Source organism: Strix aluco, chromosome 11 (genome assembly GCF_031877795.1).
Source record: "Strix aluco isolate bStrAlu1 chromosome 11, bStrAlu1.hap1, whole genome shotgun sequence".
NCBI classification, from domain to species: Eukaryota; Metazoa; Chordata; class Aves; order Strigiformes; family Strigidae; genus Strix; species Strix aluco.
In genome coordinates, this window is record NC_133941.1 from 24669332 (window position 1) to 24691472 (window position 22141).

At 43.1% G+C, this 22141-nt stretch overlaps 2 protein-coding genes across 5 annotated transcripts in view; both read right to left on the minus strand.

The window, feature by feature from the left end:
* Window positions 1–2238, minus strand: part of FGD3 (FYVE, RhoGEF and PH domain containing 3) — a 111936-nt gene extending 109698 nt beyond the window's left edge. The window contains exon 1 of the mRNA XM_074836761.1: window positions 1972–2238. Within this exon, the coding sequence (XP_074692862.1) occupies window positions 1972–2119 (148 nt within the window). The 5' untranslated portion in view covers window positions 2120–2238. The remainder of the gene's footprint in view (window positions 1–1971) is intronic.
* A 16746-nt stretch (window positions 2239–18984) lies between these two features.
* The window catches only part of BICD2 (BICD cargo adaptor 2), a 96486-nt gene continuing 93329 nt past the window's right edge, over window positions 18985–22141 (minus strand). For all 4 annotated transcript variants that reach the window (XM_074836772.1, XM_074836771.1, XM_074836770.1 and 1 more), the window contains one exon: window positions 18985–21100. In XM_074836772.1, coding sequence (XP_074692873.1) covers window positions 21095–21100 — 6 coding nt within the window. In that variant the 3' untranslated portion in view covers window positions 18985–21094. The remainder of the gene's footprint in view (window positions 21101–22141) is intronic.

Below are 22141 nucleotides of genomic sequence, written 5' to 3' on the forward strand. Positions count from 1 at the left end.
CCATCTCCAAGCTTAATGTACTGAAGATTGGTACCCAAGTAGTCCGGGAGGTGCCAGAAGCCAGACTGCCTGAATACCCCTGGATCCAGGGCAGATGGGGAACCTCAGCAGGTCTGCAACTCGCCAGAATCTTTCCTGGGTTGATCCAGCCTTTCCTATCCAAGAAGCAGAGCAGAGAACTTCCATTTTTTAAAAATAAGGATTTATTTCTTCAAAAGAAGGAATTCCTTCAAACTCAACTTCATTTTTATCATTTTTCTCTAGCTTTGTTAAGACACACAATATAAAGAACTGGGTCATAAAGAAGCTAAACCAGGAACAAAACCAGCTTGCTTACTTCAGGGTATGATTTTATAAACACAGCTCTGCTAGCTTGAGTATGAACTGTATAACTAAACCATCCTCATAACATTGTGAAAACTAGCTTTCTATTAAAAATAAACTTCTTATACATTGACAAAAGTATTCTTGCATTCTTTATTTGTCACCGTACACATCCCATTTACATTCTGCATACTTCTCCGCTTGGGCAACAAAACCAATTCTGCTCACTAACAATTGTCAATAGTCTCCTCCACTCTTTGGTGCTGCTGCGTATCAGGCACTGCAAGAAGTGGTTAGTCCCAGATTCTTTTAAATCGTAGAGCCATTTTCCTTTGTGTTAGAATTCCCCAAAGCTTGCAAAGGAACTAAGGTAGAGTATATCCCTTTAACATAGTTTAACCACTCAATATTTGGAATGGAAAATGTGACTTAGGTACTGAGGTTTAAAAAACAGCTATGATGTATGCAGCCAATTTTCTAAACATGAATCTCATAACGTTTTTTAGGGCGCCTTTTTTTTTTTTTTTTTTGCATGAGAATGTAGAGCTTACATGAGACAGCCAGCTAAATGCAACAGACCATTATGGCTCAGAGGTTTCCAATTTGCAGCTAGAAATGGTTTACATTATAAGTACTAACAGCTCCAAAAGGTATTTAAAAAGGAGAGAGTGGAGAAAACTTAGCATTTTGTAAGTGCCTAAATATGGACTGGCAGGAAATAAATTTGATCTATGCAGTTAATAATAGTCTTACCATAAGTGTGTAACAGAACTGGTTTTATGTGGTTTTAGGAGAACTAAAAATATATTTACACAGCTTAGCACTGTCTTTACTCCAACGTGCAATCTGTGAGCATTGTCACCCCGCAGGGCCAGGGCTCCCGCAGACCGCCACCGGGAGCGCCGCGCCGGGACGCCCCGCGGCCGGAGGAGCAGGGCAGCGGCATCTGCCAGCCCCGGCCGGGGAGCCCGGGCCCAGCGGGCCGGTGTGGGCCCCGCTGACAATGGGATTGCCTGAGGAACACGCCGGCCCCTCACCGGAGAAAGAAAGGAGAAAAAAAAAAAAAAAAAAAAAAAAAGTTAAACGCCGTGCCGATCCGTTCAGGCGACTCCGCTCCAGGCCGGGCCCCCGCCCCCCCCGCCCCCTCGGCAGCCCGACTCCCGCGGCGCCGCCGCCCCGGGCCGTGCCCGCCGCCCCGCGCAGGGCGGAGCGGGCAGAGGAGGGCCCCGGCGCCGGGCGCAGCCGCGGGCAGCGCCGCCAGGACCGCGCGGGGCAGCGCCCGCCGAGCTGCCGGACCGGGGAAGGAGGGAGGGGGAGAGGGGGCGGGCGGGGGCCGCAGCGCCCGGGCGGGCCCCTCCGGCCCTCGCACACCTGGAGCGGGGCAGGCCCGGGGACCGGCCTCCCGCCTCGCCCGCCGCAGAGACCCCGCGGCCCCCACCCCGCCGGGACCCCGCCCGGGCTCCCCGCGGCCCCCGGCCGTCCCGGCCTCCGCCGAGGGAGGCGACCTGGCGGGCGAGCGGGGAGCTCGCAGGGAACCTCTGAGCCTCTCCCGGGGGCGCGGGGGGGGGGCTGGCGGACGTGCCGCCGCCGGGGCAGCTCCCGGGGCGGGCGGCGGGGCGCGGTGCGGCGCGGGGAGCGCAGCCTTACCGTCCGGCTCCATCTGCTCCCGCCGCCGCGCGCCGGCGCTCCCCGAGCTGCTGCGGGCTGGGCCGGGCGGCGCGCCGGGCCGCGCGGTTACAAAGGCGGCCGCCGGGCGAGGGGGGTGGGTTTCCTCTCCCTCCCCCTGCAGCTGCATCGCGCCATGAGGCGCCGCGCGCGGGACGAGGCGCCCCCAAAGGCGGCGGAGGCGGGAGGCGCTCCCGGAGCCGCTCGGCCCGGCCCAGGCGGCCCGCGGGACCCGCCGGGAGGGAGCGCGCCGGCTGCCCGGGCACCAGGTGCTGCTCCCGGCCCGGGGGCGGCGGGGGAGGAGACCTCCCGCCCGGCCTAGCACCTCATCACGGGCGGGAGGCGGGGGCCCCGTTGCAGGCCGCGGCGGCGGGGAGGGAGGGAGGGAGGGAAGACACACACCCCCCCGCCCCCTCCGCGCCCAGCCCGCCGAGGGGCTCCGGGGGAAGGAGCGGCCGCCGCTTGCGTGGCCCCCGGACAGCGCTGCCAGGGGCTCCCGCGGAGCCAGAGCACCGCGGAGCGGCCGGTCCCGCCGCCTCCCCTCCCCGGGGGGGCTCTGCCCCGGCAGCCGGCCGGGGGAAGGGGCACCGGACGCCTCGGGCCGCCCATGCACAGCGCGGAGGGGCTTCTCCCTGTTGTGTTGGTCAAGAAGGAGGCGGCGTACCCGGACCAAAGCCCCAAATCCCGTCCAAAGCCAGAGCCAGGGAGGCTTGGGGAGGCCACGGGCTCCCCCACAGCTGTCGCCTTCGGAGCTGAAAGCTCCTCGGTGCACGCGGGGAGGCCCAGCCGGGAGCGAGCGTCCCCGCGGCCATGGGGGGGGAGCAGCGCAGAGCCCTGCTGCCCCGTCCCCTCGGACCGCCGCCCTCTTCTCACCTCCCACTAACCCACCCCGAGCCTCTCGGGGCTTCTTCCACAGTGGGAGCAGGAGGTGCCGCCCTGGGCGCTGAGCACAGCTGAGGCCAAGGCCGATGCTGTCCCTCATGGCGGCGGCTGGTGAGGGGCACCTTCTGCCGAGGGCAAAACCCGGCCTTCGCTGGTGAGCTGCGTGTTTGAAGGAGAGATTTCTGAGAGCGCGGAGGGGCTGAGGCCAGCTGGGGGAGTTTCCCTGAGGCCAAATGCCGGGTGCTGCGCTTGGGCCACAACAACCCCCAGCAGAGCTACAGTCTTGGGGAGGAGTGGCTGGAGAGCTGCCAGTCAGAGAGGGACCTGGGGGTGTTGATTGACAGCCGGCTGAACATGAGCCAGCAGTGTGCCCAGGTGGCCAAGAAGGCCAATGGCATCCTGGCTTGTATCAGCAATAGCGTGGCCAGCAGGGACAGGGAAGGGATCTTACCCCTGGACTCGGCACTGGTGAGGCCGCCCCTCGATGAGTGGGTTCAGTTTTGGGCCCCTCACTACAAAAAGGCCATTGGATGACTCGAGCGTGTCCAGAGAAGGGCAACGGAGCTGGTGCAGGGTCTGGAGCACAGGTCTGATGGGGAGCGGCTGAGGGAACTGGGGGGGTTTAGTCTGGAGAAGAGGAGGCTGAGGGGAGACCTCCTGGCCCTCTACAACTCCCTGAAAGGAGGGTGCAGAGAGGGGGGATGAGTCTCTTGAGCCAAGGAACAAGCACCAGGACAAGAGGGAATGGCCTCAAGCTGCGCCAGGGCAGGGTCAGACTGGCTCTTAGGAAGGATTTCTTTGCAGAAGGGGTTGTTGGGCGTTGGAATGGGCTGCCCAGGGCAGGGGGGGAGTCCCCATCCCTGGAGGGGTTGAAGAGTCGGGTTGACCCAGTGCTGAGGGATCTGGTGGAGTTGGGAACGGTCAGGGTGAGGTTCATGGTTGGACTGGAGGAGCTTCAAGGGCTTTTCCAACCCAGGTGATTCTGTGATAGTATTAAACTTAAAAGCATATATCAAGCAATCTATCTATGAAAGAACAAAACCATGTAAAACGGTCTTCACAAAGGCATTTACCTTCAGGAAAAAATGCAAACTAGTAAATTCAAAAGTTAACTGTGGTGGGCTTTCGTCTATTTTTTGTTACCCAGTCACTGCTCCTTAACTTTCCCCTGAAACACCCAGCTTTGATCTAGGCCCCATCATGGAAATAAACTTTTGGGTAACTTCAATAGTGTGGTGGAATGGAAGAATATCTTTGTAACAAATTTCATAAAATGGATTTCTTTAGACTAATTATTCCAGAACTGTTCTAGAGTAACTCTATGAATAGGGTTAAACCAGAGTAAGAAAGCACATTTATCAGTAATGAACCAACATGGATTTCTTGATGTTACTTTTGAAATCCTACGTGTTCCTTTCAAAATCCTACCTCAAAGCATTGATATACACATACAATTTTAATATACAAGTAACGATTTAAGAGATTAGACTCCCCACATTTATTGCTGTACTAAACAGTTCTAACTCCCTGCAATTAGTCCTGTCCTTGAGGACAATGAAGCAGATCATCTCTAAAGTACTTCCACCAGAGCAGATCTCAGCTTACCACTATTGCTACATGATATAGAGGGATTCAGCAGCAGAAACAAACTTAAAAATTGTTGAAAATTACCCAGGTTCTTTGCTCTCAAGAAAGCAAGGTCCATGCTGTAAAGTGTAAAGCTGAGACAAACATCTGTTTATTTTAAGCATTTAAGCGTATTTGATATAGCACCAGAACACCAAATAACCAGATTCTTCAAAAGGATCATTTTATTTCCTCACCCTAGACAGCATTTTGGGGTTTTTTCTTCCCCCCCTAGAGAATTAGAGCATTTTTCATTGTAGGTGCTCTCAGCTCTTACAGTCTGGGCATTTGCAGTATTTCATTTGTATCTCTGACCAGCATCAGTTGAGTAATTTTGGAGGAAGTTTACAATTTAAGCAAACGTTAAATTGTAGCCATTACGTTTGGCCAGCTAAGATTGTAACAAAGGGCCAGTATAAGTTTCTTCACATCTAAGAATAAGCCATTTCTTAACCAAGGTAAGTAATCTGAAGTCAAAGAGCAGTTTCAGTAGATAAGCAACAAAGAAAAGAAGGGCTCTGTTTTGCAACTCTGCTAGGGATTTGAAGGAATAAAAGCCACTGAGAAGGCAGGCTGATACTACCAGCAAAAAAAGCAAAACAGTACAGATCTGGTTTTAAAACAGGAAGGTGTTTGCTGGACGCTTCCTCTGAATATTGGAACGTTTTCCCCCCTGAATTGAGAAGCATCCAATCCTTAAAAGCATGAGGAACAAAACCTGGGACGGTGCTTTGCAGCACGGTTTATGACTCCTGAGTAAAAGCATAGGACTCAACCTTTTATTGAGCCGCAGGCTGTAGATCCTGCCCAGCTCTGTGAAGCCCTTTCCTCCTAACCTATTTCAGGCCCCCGAGCTGTTTCCCTTCGGTGTCTCATGGAGGAAGTTGTATTAGGAACAAGTCCGCCTTGTCAACATTTCTGTCACCTCTGCCGTTCTCAGGCTTAATAGCGAAGAAGTCAAAGCTTCTATTAATTAGATTAGAAACCGATTAGCAATCTTCTGCATTGAACTGGATCTTGCTGAGCACCTTAACGTCTTAGTTTTATTAAATCTTATTTGGAAACGCAAACTGCACTTTGTACCCAGTACAATATACTTCTTTCCATTAAGCTTTGAAGCACTGGGCAATGTCCACTGAATGTTGTCTTTATTGTAGGATATTTTTTACTGTTTTCAAACCCTTGATGTCTAATGCACATGTATGCAATGGTAAGAGAAAAGGGTCAATAAATGCAGTGTAAGCAGTTAGTAAAGTTCACACAAATACTCATTCTTTCTCCCCCCAAAAAGAAAAAAGTTGCCTGTCATATCACATTAAAATTCTTTTACAAGAAGAACTCCCTCAACTCAAATTAATTCTCCCTCATGGTAGGCTTTGCAGTTAAATAAGGATTACCATTGCATGTCCAGGAAAGATAAATCTAAAGAGGGTAAAAATAACCTCTTATAGATTTAATGAGCCATTGGAGACCAAGAAACTAAAGCTTTGCAAATACATAGGTTTTGTCTGACATGCTTTTCATGTAAGAGATGCATGTCGTGTTCTCTTCCGGATGATGTAATCCTCAGGGTGACCCTCATGTGCTTTTGCCATCATATGACACTCTACTGAATATACAAAGTTCCTTTGTGTACAGAGTCCTTATTTGTAACTCCCAGAATTTTGATCAGAGCTTTTTTATTCCTTTCTGAAGAGACTACTTTTCATTTGAAGATGAAGATTACTGTAACATGTCTTCTGAGTATTTATGCAATTTCATTTTCATGACTCTGAAACTGAGCCTTTTCAACTGTAGAGAAAGAAGTACTGCTTTATTTCTCATTCACAATGAGATTAAAACACCAATTGCAATAAAAAATTTAAAATTTATGGCAGCACTGAAACTGATTCTGTTGCTTTCATTTTAAGTTTCAAAAAAAAAAAAAAGGGAAAAAAATGATTCATCAGAGGTAGCTTTCAAGAGGGAATTTTTAAGCTGAAACCCTACTGAGGTAGGGTTTGGGGTTTTTTTAATGATACCTTAGGCAAAAGCAAGTTTATTCCATATTCACCAACACCAGTTACCAGAGCAGCCAGGAAACCAGAGGAAAAAAACCACAAAACAATAGAGAGACAAAAATAAGGAACTGCAGATAAAAGCAAAGCAGTCCTCCATTCAGGACACAACTCCTGTAGCAGCTTTTATGCTCTGGCATAAGATTTTTATAGGAGAGTGGAATAGTCTCTATTGTATCCCCACTTCATAAAGGAGTTGAACTTAAATATTTACTAGGGCTTGTATTCTGGATCAATGTTAATTCTACTTAATACCGAGGCATTTCAAATCCTTTCTAATTTCACTGGTATTCTTTATACACTGGCTTAACAGTTTTTTCATATAAATTGATACAGATGTTCTTAAGGTAATATACATCAACGTTGTTATCTGGACTCTCTGAAAGCGGAAGCAGGTTCATATCACAGATAATGAATGATCAGAGTGTGTCACCTCTTCCCGGAGTCTGATCTTCACAACTAAAAATGTACTTCTTGGAGTCCCCAGGGAGGGCAACAGAGCCATTCTTCATCTTTTCAATGCTGGGCTGGGGAAAACAAGGGTGGTGGATCCACTTGCTTTCTTCTGTGTCTCTGGTGTAAAATGATGGGACTCCTAATATCCTGACCAGAACAGCAACACTTAATGTGTGACTATCCACACTCACAAGAGAGGATGATGAGAATGAGGAGGTGTTACTGACCTCTGTAGCTAAAAGCAACATGTGTGGCAGCCAGCAGACTCTTGGTCTCTTCGTGAGCGTCTCTGTTTGCTAGCCACAACCAGAATACCAAGGCTAAACTTGTGACAGAGCACAGTAGTGTTACAGAAACCTCTGTGCATATATTAGATTCTGTTTACTGTGGGTTTGCGTTTATATTTTTAGATTACTGAAAGCTGTAGACTTGTCAGACGTGTATATTCATCCACTGAATTGGGGATGAACTCAGTGACCCAGAAGGTCCTTTCAACTCCCATGTTCGTAATTTATTTTGTATCACACGACAAAGTAAATGGGGAGTTATAGCTTGTCACCGTTTGATTAAACATTTCCAAACAACACTGACTTTCACACTACCCTCAAAAACAAGATAGGCTTTATGAATTGAATCATCTGACGTGGCACAGAGGTGATATTTCTCAAAAACAATGTCTTTCAGGAACATAAACTCCATTGTTCAAAAGGAAAAGGACAGAGGTACCTAAATGCTCTTAGTGTTGAGCAGGATTTAGGTTAAGCTTTTTCAGGAATTATTAGCTACATATTTAAATAATCTAAAGGGCACTGTAGATTTTACCCCCAAGTTTTCAGTAACCTAAAATCAGCCAAAATGAGATTTTGTTGGTTTGTTGCTTTGATTACAGAGGTACTAAAACTGGAATCTCTGTCAAACAAGAGAAGGAAATACTGTTTTTCTGGGCACCATTAGATTACAAATTTACTCCAGCTTTGGCCTGAAAGAGGCTAGAAATGTTGACTTTTAAGACAACACACATGGTCTGGCAAACAATAAGGTTTAGCCTTCAAACAGGAAGAGAGAATTACAGCACTTGATTTTTGTCATCCTGGTCACTGTTAATCTGCGTTCAGAAACAAACACTGACTTATTCTGAATGTTGGTAAAGGCATTCTCATCCCTTTTTTCTGTTACTCTTAAATACATCACATCAATTACATAATTACTCAGTGACTTATGGGTGACCACGCAAATCAGCTGAAGCCAAAATATTTAGTAGAACGTATTTACTCTGGGGGAAAAAAAAAAATCACCAACATAGTTAGCACAATATTTATGTAATCTATTACTAAATCATCCAGAGTACAAACATATATCCTTTAAAAATAGATTATCTTTGACCTTCCATGAAACTACTAAAAGGTTCTCATACAATTACATTCTTGAATGATCATTTACAAAAGTTTCAAACCAGCCATCATCAATTGCTCTTCTCACAGACCTAGTTCATGTGTTATCAGGATCTTGATGAAGGCAATAGTATCAAGAATTACCCACAGCTTGCTCCTGCAGCCCTCAAACCTGCCCTTACAACCACATCTTAATATGGTGATAATCACATTCTGCCCAGCCCATGATTTGGCTTAGCCAAGTCATAAAGCAGAGGGTGAGAGAAAGGTCTATGTATAGCTCCTGCCCTCCAACAATGTGCCTGTTTTCTGTCACATGGAAGATCTTGTGCCACATCTGTCCCCAGGAAAGCAGGTAAGTAAACCTGATTTATTAAAGCACAGTTTTCATCTCCTGTCTTCAAGGAGTCAGATGGCCAACCCTCTTATAGAATTTATTGGGTGGGCTGAATCAGCATAAGCATCTTATGTGACCTCTTCAAAAACAGTTCTTAAAACCTAATCTAATTTATATACCTGTATAAAGCCTGAACTTCCTTGAAAATCAGAATATGAGAGTGGCTTTTTAGCCAAAGGACTTTTATTTCTAGATCTTTATCTACTGAATTATATAGTGGATTTAATTTTTACCTTGTGCATACATTTTGGATACACTTAATAGACAAAAAATGTTAACTATCTGTTTTTCTTTATTAGATGTCACTGTAATGAGCAAAGGCAAGCTTTAAGTAGCATGGTCTTAACTAGGGATCTGTTTGTTAGGCTTAAATACACCAACTAGTCTACCACACGACTACTCATGAAAGAAAAAATACAAATGAAGATGAACTACAAACCCAAAAGTGGACTTTCTTTAAATCTCTGAGAAAAATCAAGTCATTCCTGGAGCCTTTAATTGTTGATTAAATAACAGAATTATTTACTACTTTTGATGTAGCAGGTCCATCTCCTGTTGAGAAATTACAACAATTTTAGAAGGTATTCCACTGGAATTAGTTACTGTAGTTTCTACATTAGCACTAGGCAGCCAAACTTCATAAACTAATGAAACTAGGCTTTTCATTTCAGTACTTAGAATTCAGTCACCTAGACCTCAACTTGCTGAACTTTGTTTTTCTTCCCATTATTATTAACAACTGAGTAACCTATCACAGACTTTTCTCCACCAGTGTCCAGAAGGGAACAAAACATGGCTGTGTATAAATCCTTTCTGTGAAAGAGAGGACGACTCCACCTCTGTAAAGACTGAACCATTAAAAAAGGAAAAGGTGGCAGTGTTAGTGCAAGCCATTAAATTTAGATCCTTTCTGTGTGTTTATCAAACTCCCTTGAAACATTCTTGAGCCAGTTTTTGTCCACATCTCTATGGACAACCACATCTTACCATGATTCAGCAGCAAAGTTTCATCCCCTTTTTCTTGCCTTCATACCTTAATGCTCCCCACTGGAGTCTAGGTTTTCGTACAGTCTTATCACAGAGACAGGCTCTTTGGCACTGGGGGTTGTTTTTTACCAGATGGTAAAAGCATCTATAGCATAATTTCTCTTTTGTGAAGAGTGATAGTAACCAAAGATACACCATGAGTTCAGGTAGAGCGCAGAAGAGAGCAATCAGCTAGACACAACTTTCTTCATAACTTTTCAGAGTAGTTGATCATGTTGTGACCAGTCACTGGATTTTCCTGCAGTCATCGAAAAAGAGGAAAAAAAGATCCGTAAGTAAAGAAATTGGCATCAAAGGCATAATGAGTAGGACACTTAACATTCCATAAGCAAAGCTATCCTATCCCTGAATGATTCAGTGCATGGCAGAGCCCTGAGCCCTTCCCAAAATGTATGCTGAAGCAAGCTAGAACAGAAACAGCAAGAAACAACCAATGAGGAGATCAGAGATGCAGGAATTCACCATCATTCCTTAATGGAAAGTAGCCTGGGGGTGGCAGGAAGACCAATGTACTTCTCTCATCAGCACAGCAAGAGGAGATTCCTGGTTCTCTGACTCCTAAAAATAGCACTAGATCCCAAACAATGACAGCATGATAGGGAAGAGAGCCGAAGCACAACAGCTTCTATAAAATTCCATATTTAAGTTTTTTTCTATCTGCCATGCATGTGTGACCATGCTATCCATTAAGTAATGAGATTTATGATTTATTTTAATAGTTTTAGCTTTGTTCCTCTCTGGAACTCCTCTATGGGACTTGATGTCTGCTGCAAGACCCTCTGCAGTGCGTGCCTAGCTTCTTACCTTTCACAAACACCCTGTGCAAAGTGGTAATGGTGGTAAGCAGTGAGCTGAAAATATGTAGAAGTACTCAATTATTTGCAACCACCTTCCCCAGAACTGGCCACAGTCTGCTCTACTCACCCATGATGACACCTTGGCCATGCTGGTTTGAAACAGTGCTCTCAGACTCTGGATTAAGGACGGGCAAAGTGGAAGATGCAGGCTGAGCTCTTGCTGGTTGACAACCACTCTGTCAGGCCTGTTGACATAATGTGCAGCTGGAAACACAGCTTTTGCTGGCCCACAACCCATTCCTACTAGGCATTAAAATAGGCCGAGCAGGTTCCTGGTGATGGCAGGTCCAGCGCAAGCCCAAAGTAGTTCGTTACGTGGCATAGTGACAAATGACACACACTCAGGAACCAAGCTGAGTTACCAGAGGGATGCAAACAAAAAGAGTTGAAAAATTTCTTCACACTTGTGGTTCCATTTATTGTCTATCACATGATTCTTACGGTGTTCAGCTGCAGCAGTGGTAACCGTTCATAAAGCTTTATGTTCCAAAGCTGCCAAGCTGGAAGCTTGTCAGAAGAGCAAGAAATACATTCAAGACGAGCTGTGAAGAGCTATGGGGAACGCTGGCAAAGCTAAACAGAGGGGAAACTGGGGGGGAGGAAGAGGAATTCTTGAGACAAAAGTCAAATTTTTTAGTGTGGAAGAAACATGACAGTCTTTGCTTTGCTATCAGCTGGCATTTTCTCTGCAGCCACCCACCTGAGGCTGAGCCGCCCTGTATTGCGCTGCCATCTCGTGTCTGCCTGGCAGAACTTCTCCAAAACAAAGCAGGCGAGTTGCAAGCAATGACACCGCATGTTCAAGCATAACGAGCGTATCCCGTTTAAATTTTTTACCCTTTAGTTATGAATGGAAGCATGTCACATAGAGCTGCAAGCTGGATACAAAGCTTTTAAGTGCTTGTTGCGGGAACATACCCTTAACCTGGAATTAAAGAGTTAACAAAGATGAAACAACCCTTTACAAGGCTCCCTAGAGCCAGAGAGAAGGAATTCGGAGGCCATCCAGTCTTTTTCTCTGCGAGCTTCAGTGAACTTACTCGCGGTTTTTGCCTTTTAAAACATTTCAGTGTTCTACAGGCAAGACCCCAAAATCAGCCGCTGGCACTAAATTTAAAGCATTAGCAGTTGGGCTTCTATAGTTTGTTGTGGTTTCTATTTTTGTATCCTATCTGGAAAAGAGTTCTTGGGAAGGTGGGAGCAAGATTTATCTCCTACTCTGGATTCTGCTCCCTTCCCTTAGACCACAGTCAATCTTACTTCACAGAGCTGAGATTACAAAGAGAGCTGTTCCAGACATTTAGCAGTTCTGTAATAACAGAGCGTGAGGGGGCTGAACTGGAAATTGGGTGCTTTCAGCACAAATGCCACATAGAAGAAAAAACAGCTCAGATCATCAGTGGTGGCCAGATTCACAAAAAATACAGTTTAATAGGCACCTTCATATTGTCCAGATCCTCCAGCCATGTTGCATAAACAGATCTGCTAGTACAAATTTTAACTCATCTGTCCAAATTTATGCCTTCATTTGCTGGGCACTAAGAATAAAACACACAGCCCAGCAAGGTCGAAGAACAAGCATTCCTGTCAAGTCTTCAACGGGCAGATGTCCCGCCTAGCAAGGACTTGCACTCTTGCCTCCCCTCTAGTCTCTTAAAGCTTACTTGGAAAAATTTTCTTCACACTACTTAAACCAGTTTTAGACTGTCCAGTATAAACAACTACACATGAAAATAATCGTACGTCGTGTCAGGAGCCCTGTAATCACACAAACCCTGCAACCTTTTTTTGTGAACATACCAGCACAGCAGACTTAAAACAGCGTCTGCACTTACACATTTCAGCTGTGGGCACCGCACGCAGGCTAAAGGAGGGACTTCTTGTGAGGAGGTTGCAGAGATGCGCGCTCTAACTGAGTAAGGTAGAGCTGGGCACTATGTGGTTATCGCAGTGGTATCACAGCTCTAATGTTAAGTCCTAAAACGCTCAGGGACCGACTGCCACATTTCCCATTCCAGTCTTGTGGCTCCCTCCCTGTGGACCTGTCCTGCACTGCCAAGCTTTCTTACCCTTCTGTTTCTCTCTATCCATGACTTCTTGCAGTTTCCAGAGGGTACTGAGGGCTGCAGATCCCCCAGCCCCCCCCGGAGCGTGTCCATCACTAGGATAAGGTATCTCAGTGTTTGGGCTATTTTAGCTTTGGAAGCTGGTACTGACACAGACACTGACTTGGCTGGAAGCTTTCCATAGGCAGCTGGGGCAGCAAACGTAGTTCTCTTAATATAACAACATAGAAACTGATTTTATTAAAACCATGTTTAAAAGCAGCCTAACCTAAGGCTAGTCAAATGTGCCTGCTTACACTTGATAGTGACATCAGATAAGTACAGCTGTATTTAGATTGACTCAGGTATTGCTTAGAAGAAATATCTTGATATACATTGATAGAAAATCGTTCTATAAACTGAAGCTTAAAGAAAGAGGATTCCTGCAACCCAGGAGACTTGCGTGAGACATTCTGAAACCACACACAAAAGCATTTAAACATGCCAGGGAACATGTTCCTCTCCCCCACGTTCTCCTCATTTTCTTGCACCGTTCCTTCTTTCTGTAGTCTCATGTGCCTCTTCCTAGCCCCTGACGGCTAATAAATGTGTTAGCTGATCCCTTTAAGATGGAGAAATGCATATTATGCAGTCTGTATTACCAGACTACACTAAATTGCCAGCTGCTTTTCTGGAATTGAGTTGTTCCTAGGCTTTATGCCAAACAATCCCTGCCCACGGCAGATCCAGCTGCTCCAAGTTGCTCAACAGTCCATCCTAATCCATTGCTGCCATTTTTTCCTTGCTGCCTCTTTCATATTCTCGCATACCTCCCTCTCTTTTTTCATTGTTTTGGTTTGGTTTTTTTTAAACCTGCCTCGTGCTTACACCCTTTCCCCTCACTTTCTCATTTATCCTTCTGCCACTTCCCCTTCTCCTCACCCCCACATCAGTTTTTCTATGAATAGGTATTTGGGATTGGACCAGTTGCTGCTTTTGCTAGCTTTTTTTCTGCCTCCATGAAAGTAACATCCCTTCTGAAACAGGACACTGGTCTGGTGGCCTTCAGAGGAATGAGAGAAGCAGCAATGACAATTTTGCCTCCTACAAATGTCACACAGATGGAAGATACATTTGTTGCCCCTTTGCTGGCAGATGTTCTGTCAGGTTTATTAAAAGATGCCCGAGCTCCATAAACATGATGAAGCAGCGAAAGTGACAGTCTCACTTTACACCTCTGGGAAAACCCTTCCAGATGAGAGTGAAGAGTCTAACCCAAGTCAGAAAAGAAATCAGGAAAGATCATGATAACAATGACTCCAGGGGTAATAAGAAACAAAGGGGAGGAGAAAAAGGCATGTATTCTTACCATGCTTTCCACTGCACAACCAGCTTCTGCAACTGGATTAGAAAGGCAGAACACAAACTTCATCTTTAGCTCCCAGCCCTTCTCCAGGCTGTAATTCCAGTTCTGCTGTGGACTGTTGGTAACTTAGGGGGTTGTGAACATCACTGAGAGCCTAACTGCATATTTTATCGAGTTGATGAAAGATACTTTAGCCTCTGGCATAACAGCCACAACAAGTGTTCTTAGCTATTCCATGCCCTCATTGTTCCAATTAAAGGTTGAACAAGCTTTTAGCAAATATTTTTATACACAAAGTAAACATTTATTCAGAAAAGATAGATTTTTTAATATATATTACTATGTTATTTAAAGAAGAAATACCCAGGCTTTCATCTAGGTAGCACAAGGGAAAAAAGGTAAAAATCAAAGATGTAAACTTTTTCTTTTTCCCTACCATTCTAGTTATTGTACCTAAAAGTGGTAACTTAAGAAAACCACAAACCCTAAAAACCACTATCAGTGATGCAAAGTCAGGCATGAGGTTTCATTAGCAGCTGATAGGAAGGAAGGTGCAATTCCGAGACATCTAGAAGACGCCACCATCTCTGATGAATTGCCAGCAGCACAGCAGAAGGTGCCAGCCACAGTGCTGCCTGTAAAACAGCCAGCAGGTCTTAGAGTAAGATGGCTTTGTTTCTGCAACTAAAAAACAAATTACATGGGGCCTGAAAATTGGATTCATTCTTGTTCCAGCTGGTTCCTAAAGTAATGTCAGCAAAGACCAAAACTGATACCCAATGGCTGCAGAGCAGCTTGCACAAACCCAACAGCACGACAAGAGACAAGCAGTGCTCATGTTTGCAGCAAGGTCTGAAGGCATCGGATCTGAAAGCCAAAGACTACCTTGTCAGGGAGAACAGACAGAAGACAGGGAGCTCGGTCTGACGCTGAACAGCAGGGGCACAGCGTGGTCCGTTTTCTTCTGACCCAGCTCTTTGAGCATGGTCAGATGTGCCACTTCATCCCCACCTCAGCAGCAGCTGCCTCACCTCCAACGCCAGAGCATCTTCAGATACCGACAGAACCGCCCTCTGCTCCGAGTCTGCCACTGCCTGGTTTGTTATTCGGATTAAAGCATCCGGAGTCAGGAAAGAGTAAACAACTTTCTGCCAACAGATGTGAAGCGCAGCAAACCTCTGGCATTTCAGGCTGTAGAGGTGAGTAACTACCAGTGCTAACCTAACTAGCAGTACCTGCAGCTAAAACCATGCAGGTGACTCGCTGCCAGCAGGTGCTGGGGCCTTGGCTGTTCTGGTCATGCCTGAGCTCTCTGCTGTTTGACTCAAGTATTTGCACTAACCAAAAAAACCTTGTCACCCTAAGCGTGAAAAGCACGCGTACACTGGCAGTAGCTGATAGCTAGGAATTCTCACCCTACGGAGAAAGACAAAACCACAAGGAACTCGCTTTTACAAACCAAATCTTATTCTTCAGAGCTGTTACCAAATAACCACACGACTACCAGCTAAAGAGAATTAATGATTTCCCCATCCTAATAAGACACAAGTTCAGGCTATTCTTTCGATCCTGGTAAGATCACACTTTAAAAACCTCCTCCCGAAGCTGTCAATGGCGTAGGCTCAACAGTCTTCCCCCTGACAGAGACGTCAGTCTTCTAAATGGAGAGATATTAATGCTCAGTCTCTAAGACTTTGATAATTGGCTTAATAAAGGCTCATTGTTCATTTGGCAATAACAGGAAGCTAATGTTCTACTGCTGGATCAAACACTTTACTCTTTATCCCTTGATAAAGCCTTGAGCTGCATTCATTTGAATTCCAGGGTAGAAGCCACACAGGAAAATAAGCTAAATAACATTTGAGGTTAGTAGAAGCTGCCTGAATGCTCAATATAATTTGGAATAAGGATACAAACTGTCCTAGTTAGGAACAGTCTCCTCACCAGGAATTAAGCGAAAAATGTTTGTGATTATGAAATTGCCAAATTGAGTGTTTCCCTTAGCCTTGAGTTAGCATGCACCTGAATATTGGGAGACTCTTTTAACCTAAAATTTCTGTGTAAAAAGTAGGGAGTAAGGTTTCAAGGAGAAGATAAACTATCTTTTTAATGTCAAGCAATACGAAGCAGCATATAGTAAAATGAACAGTTGTTTTTCCTTCTCTCCTTAAAGATGGAATTTGTAATTCCTCCAATACACTACTCTTTGAAAAGCAGAAATAGTTAACCAGTTCCAAAAAAAGATAAAAAATACCATTATTGAGAATAATGAATTATGGAAGCCCTAGCAAGAATTTACTTTTTAAAATTCTGCTCTTTTAATACATATGATCTCATTAATCATATATACTATATATATACATAACTAATAAATATATATACTAAATCATCAGTTTTAAAGTTTCTCCTGCCTGTTAAGCAGGTTACAGTATTTTAGCACAGGACATTGACAAATGTCCAACTGCTGACATTTTTGAAAGTTAAATCATAGAGATATTTTAAAAATATAAAGATGTTCAAAATCCATGCAACATAAAGAGAATTGGGCAGGTACATTTTTGGCCTTCGCAGTGTCCTCCTAACCTGACACTTGATTCAGTAAAAAGCCACAGTATTTGTGGGTTCTGCCCATAAAGTCATTTCCAGCTTAGTCAACCAACTTCGACTCTTGCTTGCTAAGCTGGTGGAAATCTGGGTGTGCATACTTAGAACTCACTTCAGCCTAGCTTAAATTCACTTCATCTACATGTGGCTAACTCAAACTAACTTAAACGGTTTCTCAGGTTTTCTCCACCGTAATCACAAAAATCAGCTTTCATTACACTGCTCCCACTTGCTATATTGCTTCAGAAATAGTCTACTTTATCCAAGAAACAGATCCAGCCTGTTTGTTGGCTTTTTTTTTTTTAAACAGTTACTGGATCTAAGACATTTTACAGCCACTTCACTTGATCCTTATGACATCTGATGACCTAGTTACAGCAGTGTGTCCCAAAGTCACAGGGTTGGGTAAGGTAAGGCTGGCTGACGCCGATTCAATGCACAAGATCCTGTCTCGGATTACCTTGGAGATACCATGCTCAGTACACAAGGGAAAAAAGTTCACTTTGCAGCTGTGATGGCTCCTTCTTGGGGAAATTTGCCTTTGCACTGAGAAGCAGCAACCCTCCTCCTTTACTGGGGAGGGACAACTCTCTTGGAAGAAAAGAAAGGAATAAGATGAAGTAATCTTTTGAGTAGTTTGTACATCAGTGTTTTTCCCAGCAACCACTAATGAATGCTTGCTTGAAGCTTTTATAAACATTCAATATAATACTCAAAATAAGTACCTACTCAAAACAACCATATACTCAAAATAACCATGTTAACCAGCTGCTTTGCTTGTTTTTGAGCTCACATAGGTGATCTTTATAGTTTTTCATTGTTTCTACTAAGTCCTTGGGTGGAAAAATACCATTTTCCTGGTCCTGTAGGTCAATCTGCATCATCAGCCTTTAAAAAACACAAGAATAGGAATATATTTTTGAAACTGTAACTCCTGTAAATATTTGTGTAGCTGAATTTTACTATCTTATCCAGTGGGATCTCCAAAAAGCACCTATATCTTAATTTTCTTTGCCTTCATCCCACAAAACTAGGTACATGGGGACATTTAGGCCTGTTTCTCTTTTTGAGGCATCTAAGTACATCTGCAAATCTGCCCTGTTCTCCCTCTGGGAAGTTAGTAGTTTGTTTTCAAGCCTCACTTGCAAGAAACAAATGATCCCACTGAATTCCTGAATCCATGGCAAACAGCAGTGTTACATTAGCTGGCAGATTCCTTTCCTGGAGACTAAATAGAGCAATATCTGCAGTCTGGAATGTAGCTGGTGACCCACCCTCCCCATCCAGCACAGGCGACATTCCCTCCAGGCACTGTATTTTTTTCTACGCAGAAGAGAGTCAGAGAAATTGATGTTTTAATTAATAGCCAGTCACTAGACAAGCTTTTAAGCTAAATATTCTTCTTCTCTTATTTTCTTACTAAAGCATTTTTGAACCAGACTGTTCTATTTCAACAGGTTTGTTCTTGTTCTTCTGTCATTTGCGTGCATATATATTTATACCACGTTTCTCCCTTAGATCACCCTGCAGATAAAGCTCCCATTATAGCAAATGCAAAACTATACAGTCAGGGCAAGCGTTCTAGCAAATACGCTCTGCTAGTTTACAGCACACAAGTCAACAAGAATTTTCGATGCCCAAGTAAAAATTGTCATATTACTCTCCAGTTACAATATTAGTTATGTTGGTTGGCTGGTGTAATGCAACTGACTGCTACCAGATAAACGCTAAGCAGACTAGTTCTAGGAATCCTACCTGGGGACATTGTTGTGCTGTAGTATAAAACTGTATTTAATATTTCTAGGGGCCAATATCAATTCATATCCTTGTATTGATGGGGCAAACCTTAGCCTCGCCCTCAGACTTTAAGCATACTACTTATGGGGTTTTTGTGAGTTTGTTAATTCTACTGGATAAACATCATCATAACGCATTTTTGAGAGTATATGAGGAGTTACAGATGTAATTTCAGGAAGACTTGTCACCACTGCCACCAAAAGCCTTAGTCCCACCCTCCCCACTCCTGTACTGCCACTGGTGTTTGCATGGCTGTTTGGTGAAACAGATTAAACTGGTCTGATCCAGGCCAAAACTAATCCAGGAAATCTCATGAAACAGCACAGAGCATGGTGCTCCCCAAATATGAGCACAAATAATTAATTTTCTAGGACTGCAGTAAACTCAGTTCTATCTCTCAGATAAAAATTAGTATTTAAAGACTAATTCAAATGGCGCCTTCTTAAAACACAAACACAACAAGCAGAAAACGCGATTCCTTTTCTCTTTTATTGATACTGCCAATGTGACTACCTTTACGCAGGCAGATTGCTTTCCTACATTAAGCACTTTTTTATTAATTTGGAAGTAACATTTTGCCCTCTATACCTCCTAAGGTTATCCAATTAACACACAGTTATCCTTTTAAGAAGTTTTCACATTTTCTCTTTAACTCTTTTTTTCAGATCTGTGTAAAGGTTACTTGGCAAGAATACATGCATATGACGTTAAATGGAGACCAATCCACCACTAAAAGGTAATGCACATAAAACATAATACAGTACTTCGACATCATTTCAAATAAATACCCACATACAAATGTAGTAATTTTAAATGCAACAACTTTTCTTATGAATCAATACTGTAACAGAAGATGGAAATATAAGTCCCCACATCTAGGAATAATAATAATAATGCTTTTTTTCCAGCAAACAGAAATCTTTTCCCTGCTGTCAATATTATTTCAATTTGTACTTTTTTTGAGGAGTGGGAAGGCTCCCCCCCAATAAGTACCAATTTAATCATTTATGTGAGCCTCAACAAACGGTAGAGAGATAGGTACAGCTTGTTGATGCACTTCTCTGTTTCTGTTTCCTGAAATTACAATGATTAGATACAACATGCAAGAGAAGATATCAATGTTTTGTTGTTCACATTTGCAAACAATACTATGGTTAACTGCATCCACCACCATACAAAGCTAACATAACATCAATATTCTTGATACGTTCTTTGTACTGTTACCACAAATGTGTCAATACATCTTGCTCATTTGTTCAACATGAGTCCATTTGGTTCCCAAAATGTATTCGGGTTTGTTTTTTTCTCTATACCCCTGAATTTGCAAGGATTTGCATGATGAAATATCATTGACTAACAGAATTTTTTACAATTCCTTGAATATATAATCTCTATAGTAAGACTACCCATTAAAAATGTGCGAAAGGGGAGTTCACTTTGCACTTATTGCTCCATGTTTTTCATAAATTCCAAAACAGCCATTCCATGTCTTCTAAGTTACAGGACTTAGACTAAGCTATTCTAAGAGTCTCCCTTAAAATTATTAAAGGCACTACTGGCAATAATTAATGACAGAAAGGCGCTGATATATAACACCCTATCATTGACAACTTTAGAATTTTTCTTTCTAAATGTACCAGAATTTGGCACAATAAAATGAAAAAGTAACAAAACAATTCCAATTTGGAATTTAACTGGTATAGTTGTATAAAATTCCGTTAATCAATAATACTTCAACTTCCTAAAACCCAGGAATTCTGGAATTTATAGGTAATACTACTTATTTAATATTTTTCAAGTGCCTATTACTGTTTTAACCAGAGCAAAGTCAAGTTTTCTTCTTGTTACATTGAACTATTCCTAAGAATAATAATACAATATGAAAAAAACCCCAGAATTTGAATACCCTGGATTTCTTAATGAACATGGCAGTTTAAAAAAAAAAAAAAAATCAGTAATTTAAACATATAAAGCTTAACATTTTATAATAAAAAAGCTGCTGAAGCACAGCACACAGTTTAGCAGAGCTCCTGTTTTTTGTTGAAACTCTTTTCTAATCACAATCTAGAGCCCTCCAAAAATCTCTGCCACATGCTGATGTAGAATTCAAAAATCACAAGCCCAAATTGGAGAGAGACTATGAGCACAAACCACTGCATTTATATAAACTCTTCTACATAAGGAGTTAAAGAAGCTAAAGAAAAATATCAAAATATCAAAAGTGCACAGGTTTAACAATCTGATAAGAAATGAGCAACTGCAATGAAATAAGAAATTCTCCCATCCGAACATTTCTAGTAGATCGTAAAACTAATATGGTGATCGTTACGTTTGAAGTAAGTTTCTTCAGCACTTGTAAGTTTTCTTACTGCATCAGCACTTATAGGTAAAGCTTGTTTGTTTTATAGCTTCAGACATAAAAGGAAAGTTTCAGGTAGTATATAGGAAAAGGTGTTTTCAAAAGTTAGGATCAGGTCAGTGGTTTCCATTCTTTGTGCAATGGGCTACCACTTTTAACCACAATGAAAGAGGCTAAGAAATGCTGTTGCACTGTTGGAAAGGCCTTCTCCAGGGACTACTCTACAGCTGAAAAATGGAAAAATAAAATAGCATTAGAAAAAAAATAATTTAAAAAAAAATCAGTGTTTATTTCTCAATTAAAGAACTGAAAACTTAAACCGACATGCTGCAAAAGCTGGTTAGTTGGTTAAGGGTGTCTTAACTTACTGGGGTAGAAGCAGCCATTTTAGCTCACAGATGCTCTCCAAGCTGATGAAACAATGCTTTATGGGTTTAGCTTCGAAGCAATAGTTTTGCAGAAAGAAGGTTTCTTACAAGTACTGAATAAAGCTTTGCTGTTCAAGCACAAGTTAATAGCAATGAATGTGCAAGAAACATTTTCAGTGAAGCTTTAGGCTCTCCAGAAACATGCAGGTCAGTATATCATGCAGGCCAATGCAGAGAGTATCATTCAGAAAAAGAGCCTGCTTGTAGAGGTAGGTGATGGCTTAAGGAATTTTCCATGCTTTATCCCAACCCATTCAAAGTGATACGAAAGACTTACAGCAAATGTACGTTTCAAGAAATTGTTAATCAAGAATTACAAGACTCAATCTAAACATTATCTAAAAATACAAACAGCAGGATCAAGTCACCTTACCACCATTCCTCATTTCTTTCTACAACAGGTGCTACAAGAAGTTAAGCCATAACCTTGACAAGCTCAGATAGCAGTCAGGTTGGCTGTTTTGTTTTTTAACGATTCACGGAAATGAATGAATATGGAAATGACTATTAAGACTACTGGGTTAATAGCATAATTGCTCATATTTGGAACTGAAAGCATGAGCCAAGATTGACAGTAATAGTCACTGTCTGGTAACACCGAAATCTTTACAGAAAGTTCCAGTTAATTTGAAAAAAACTAACAATGCCTTCAATTAGTTTTTCCAATTTACCTTTTTGCCATTAGTATTTTGCAAAACTACTGCCATTAGAGACATGGAAGCAGTGAAAATTGTATTAAAGCTCCCTACCATAGCAGAAGCTAAATTGTAACTGTTTCTTTTGGAGCAGAGAAAGTTAGCACTCAAATGCCTGCTTTTACAAAGTATTTTTAAATGACAA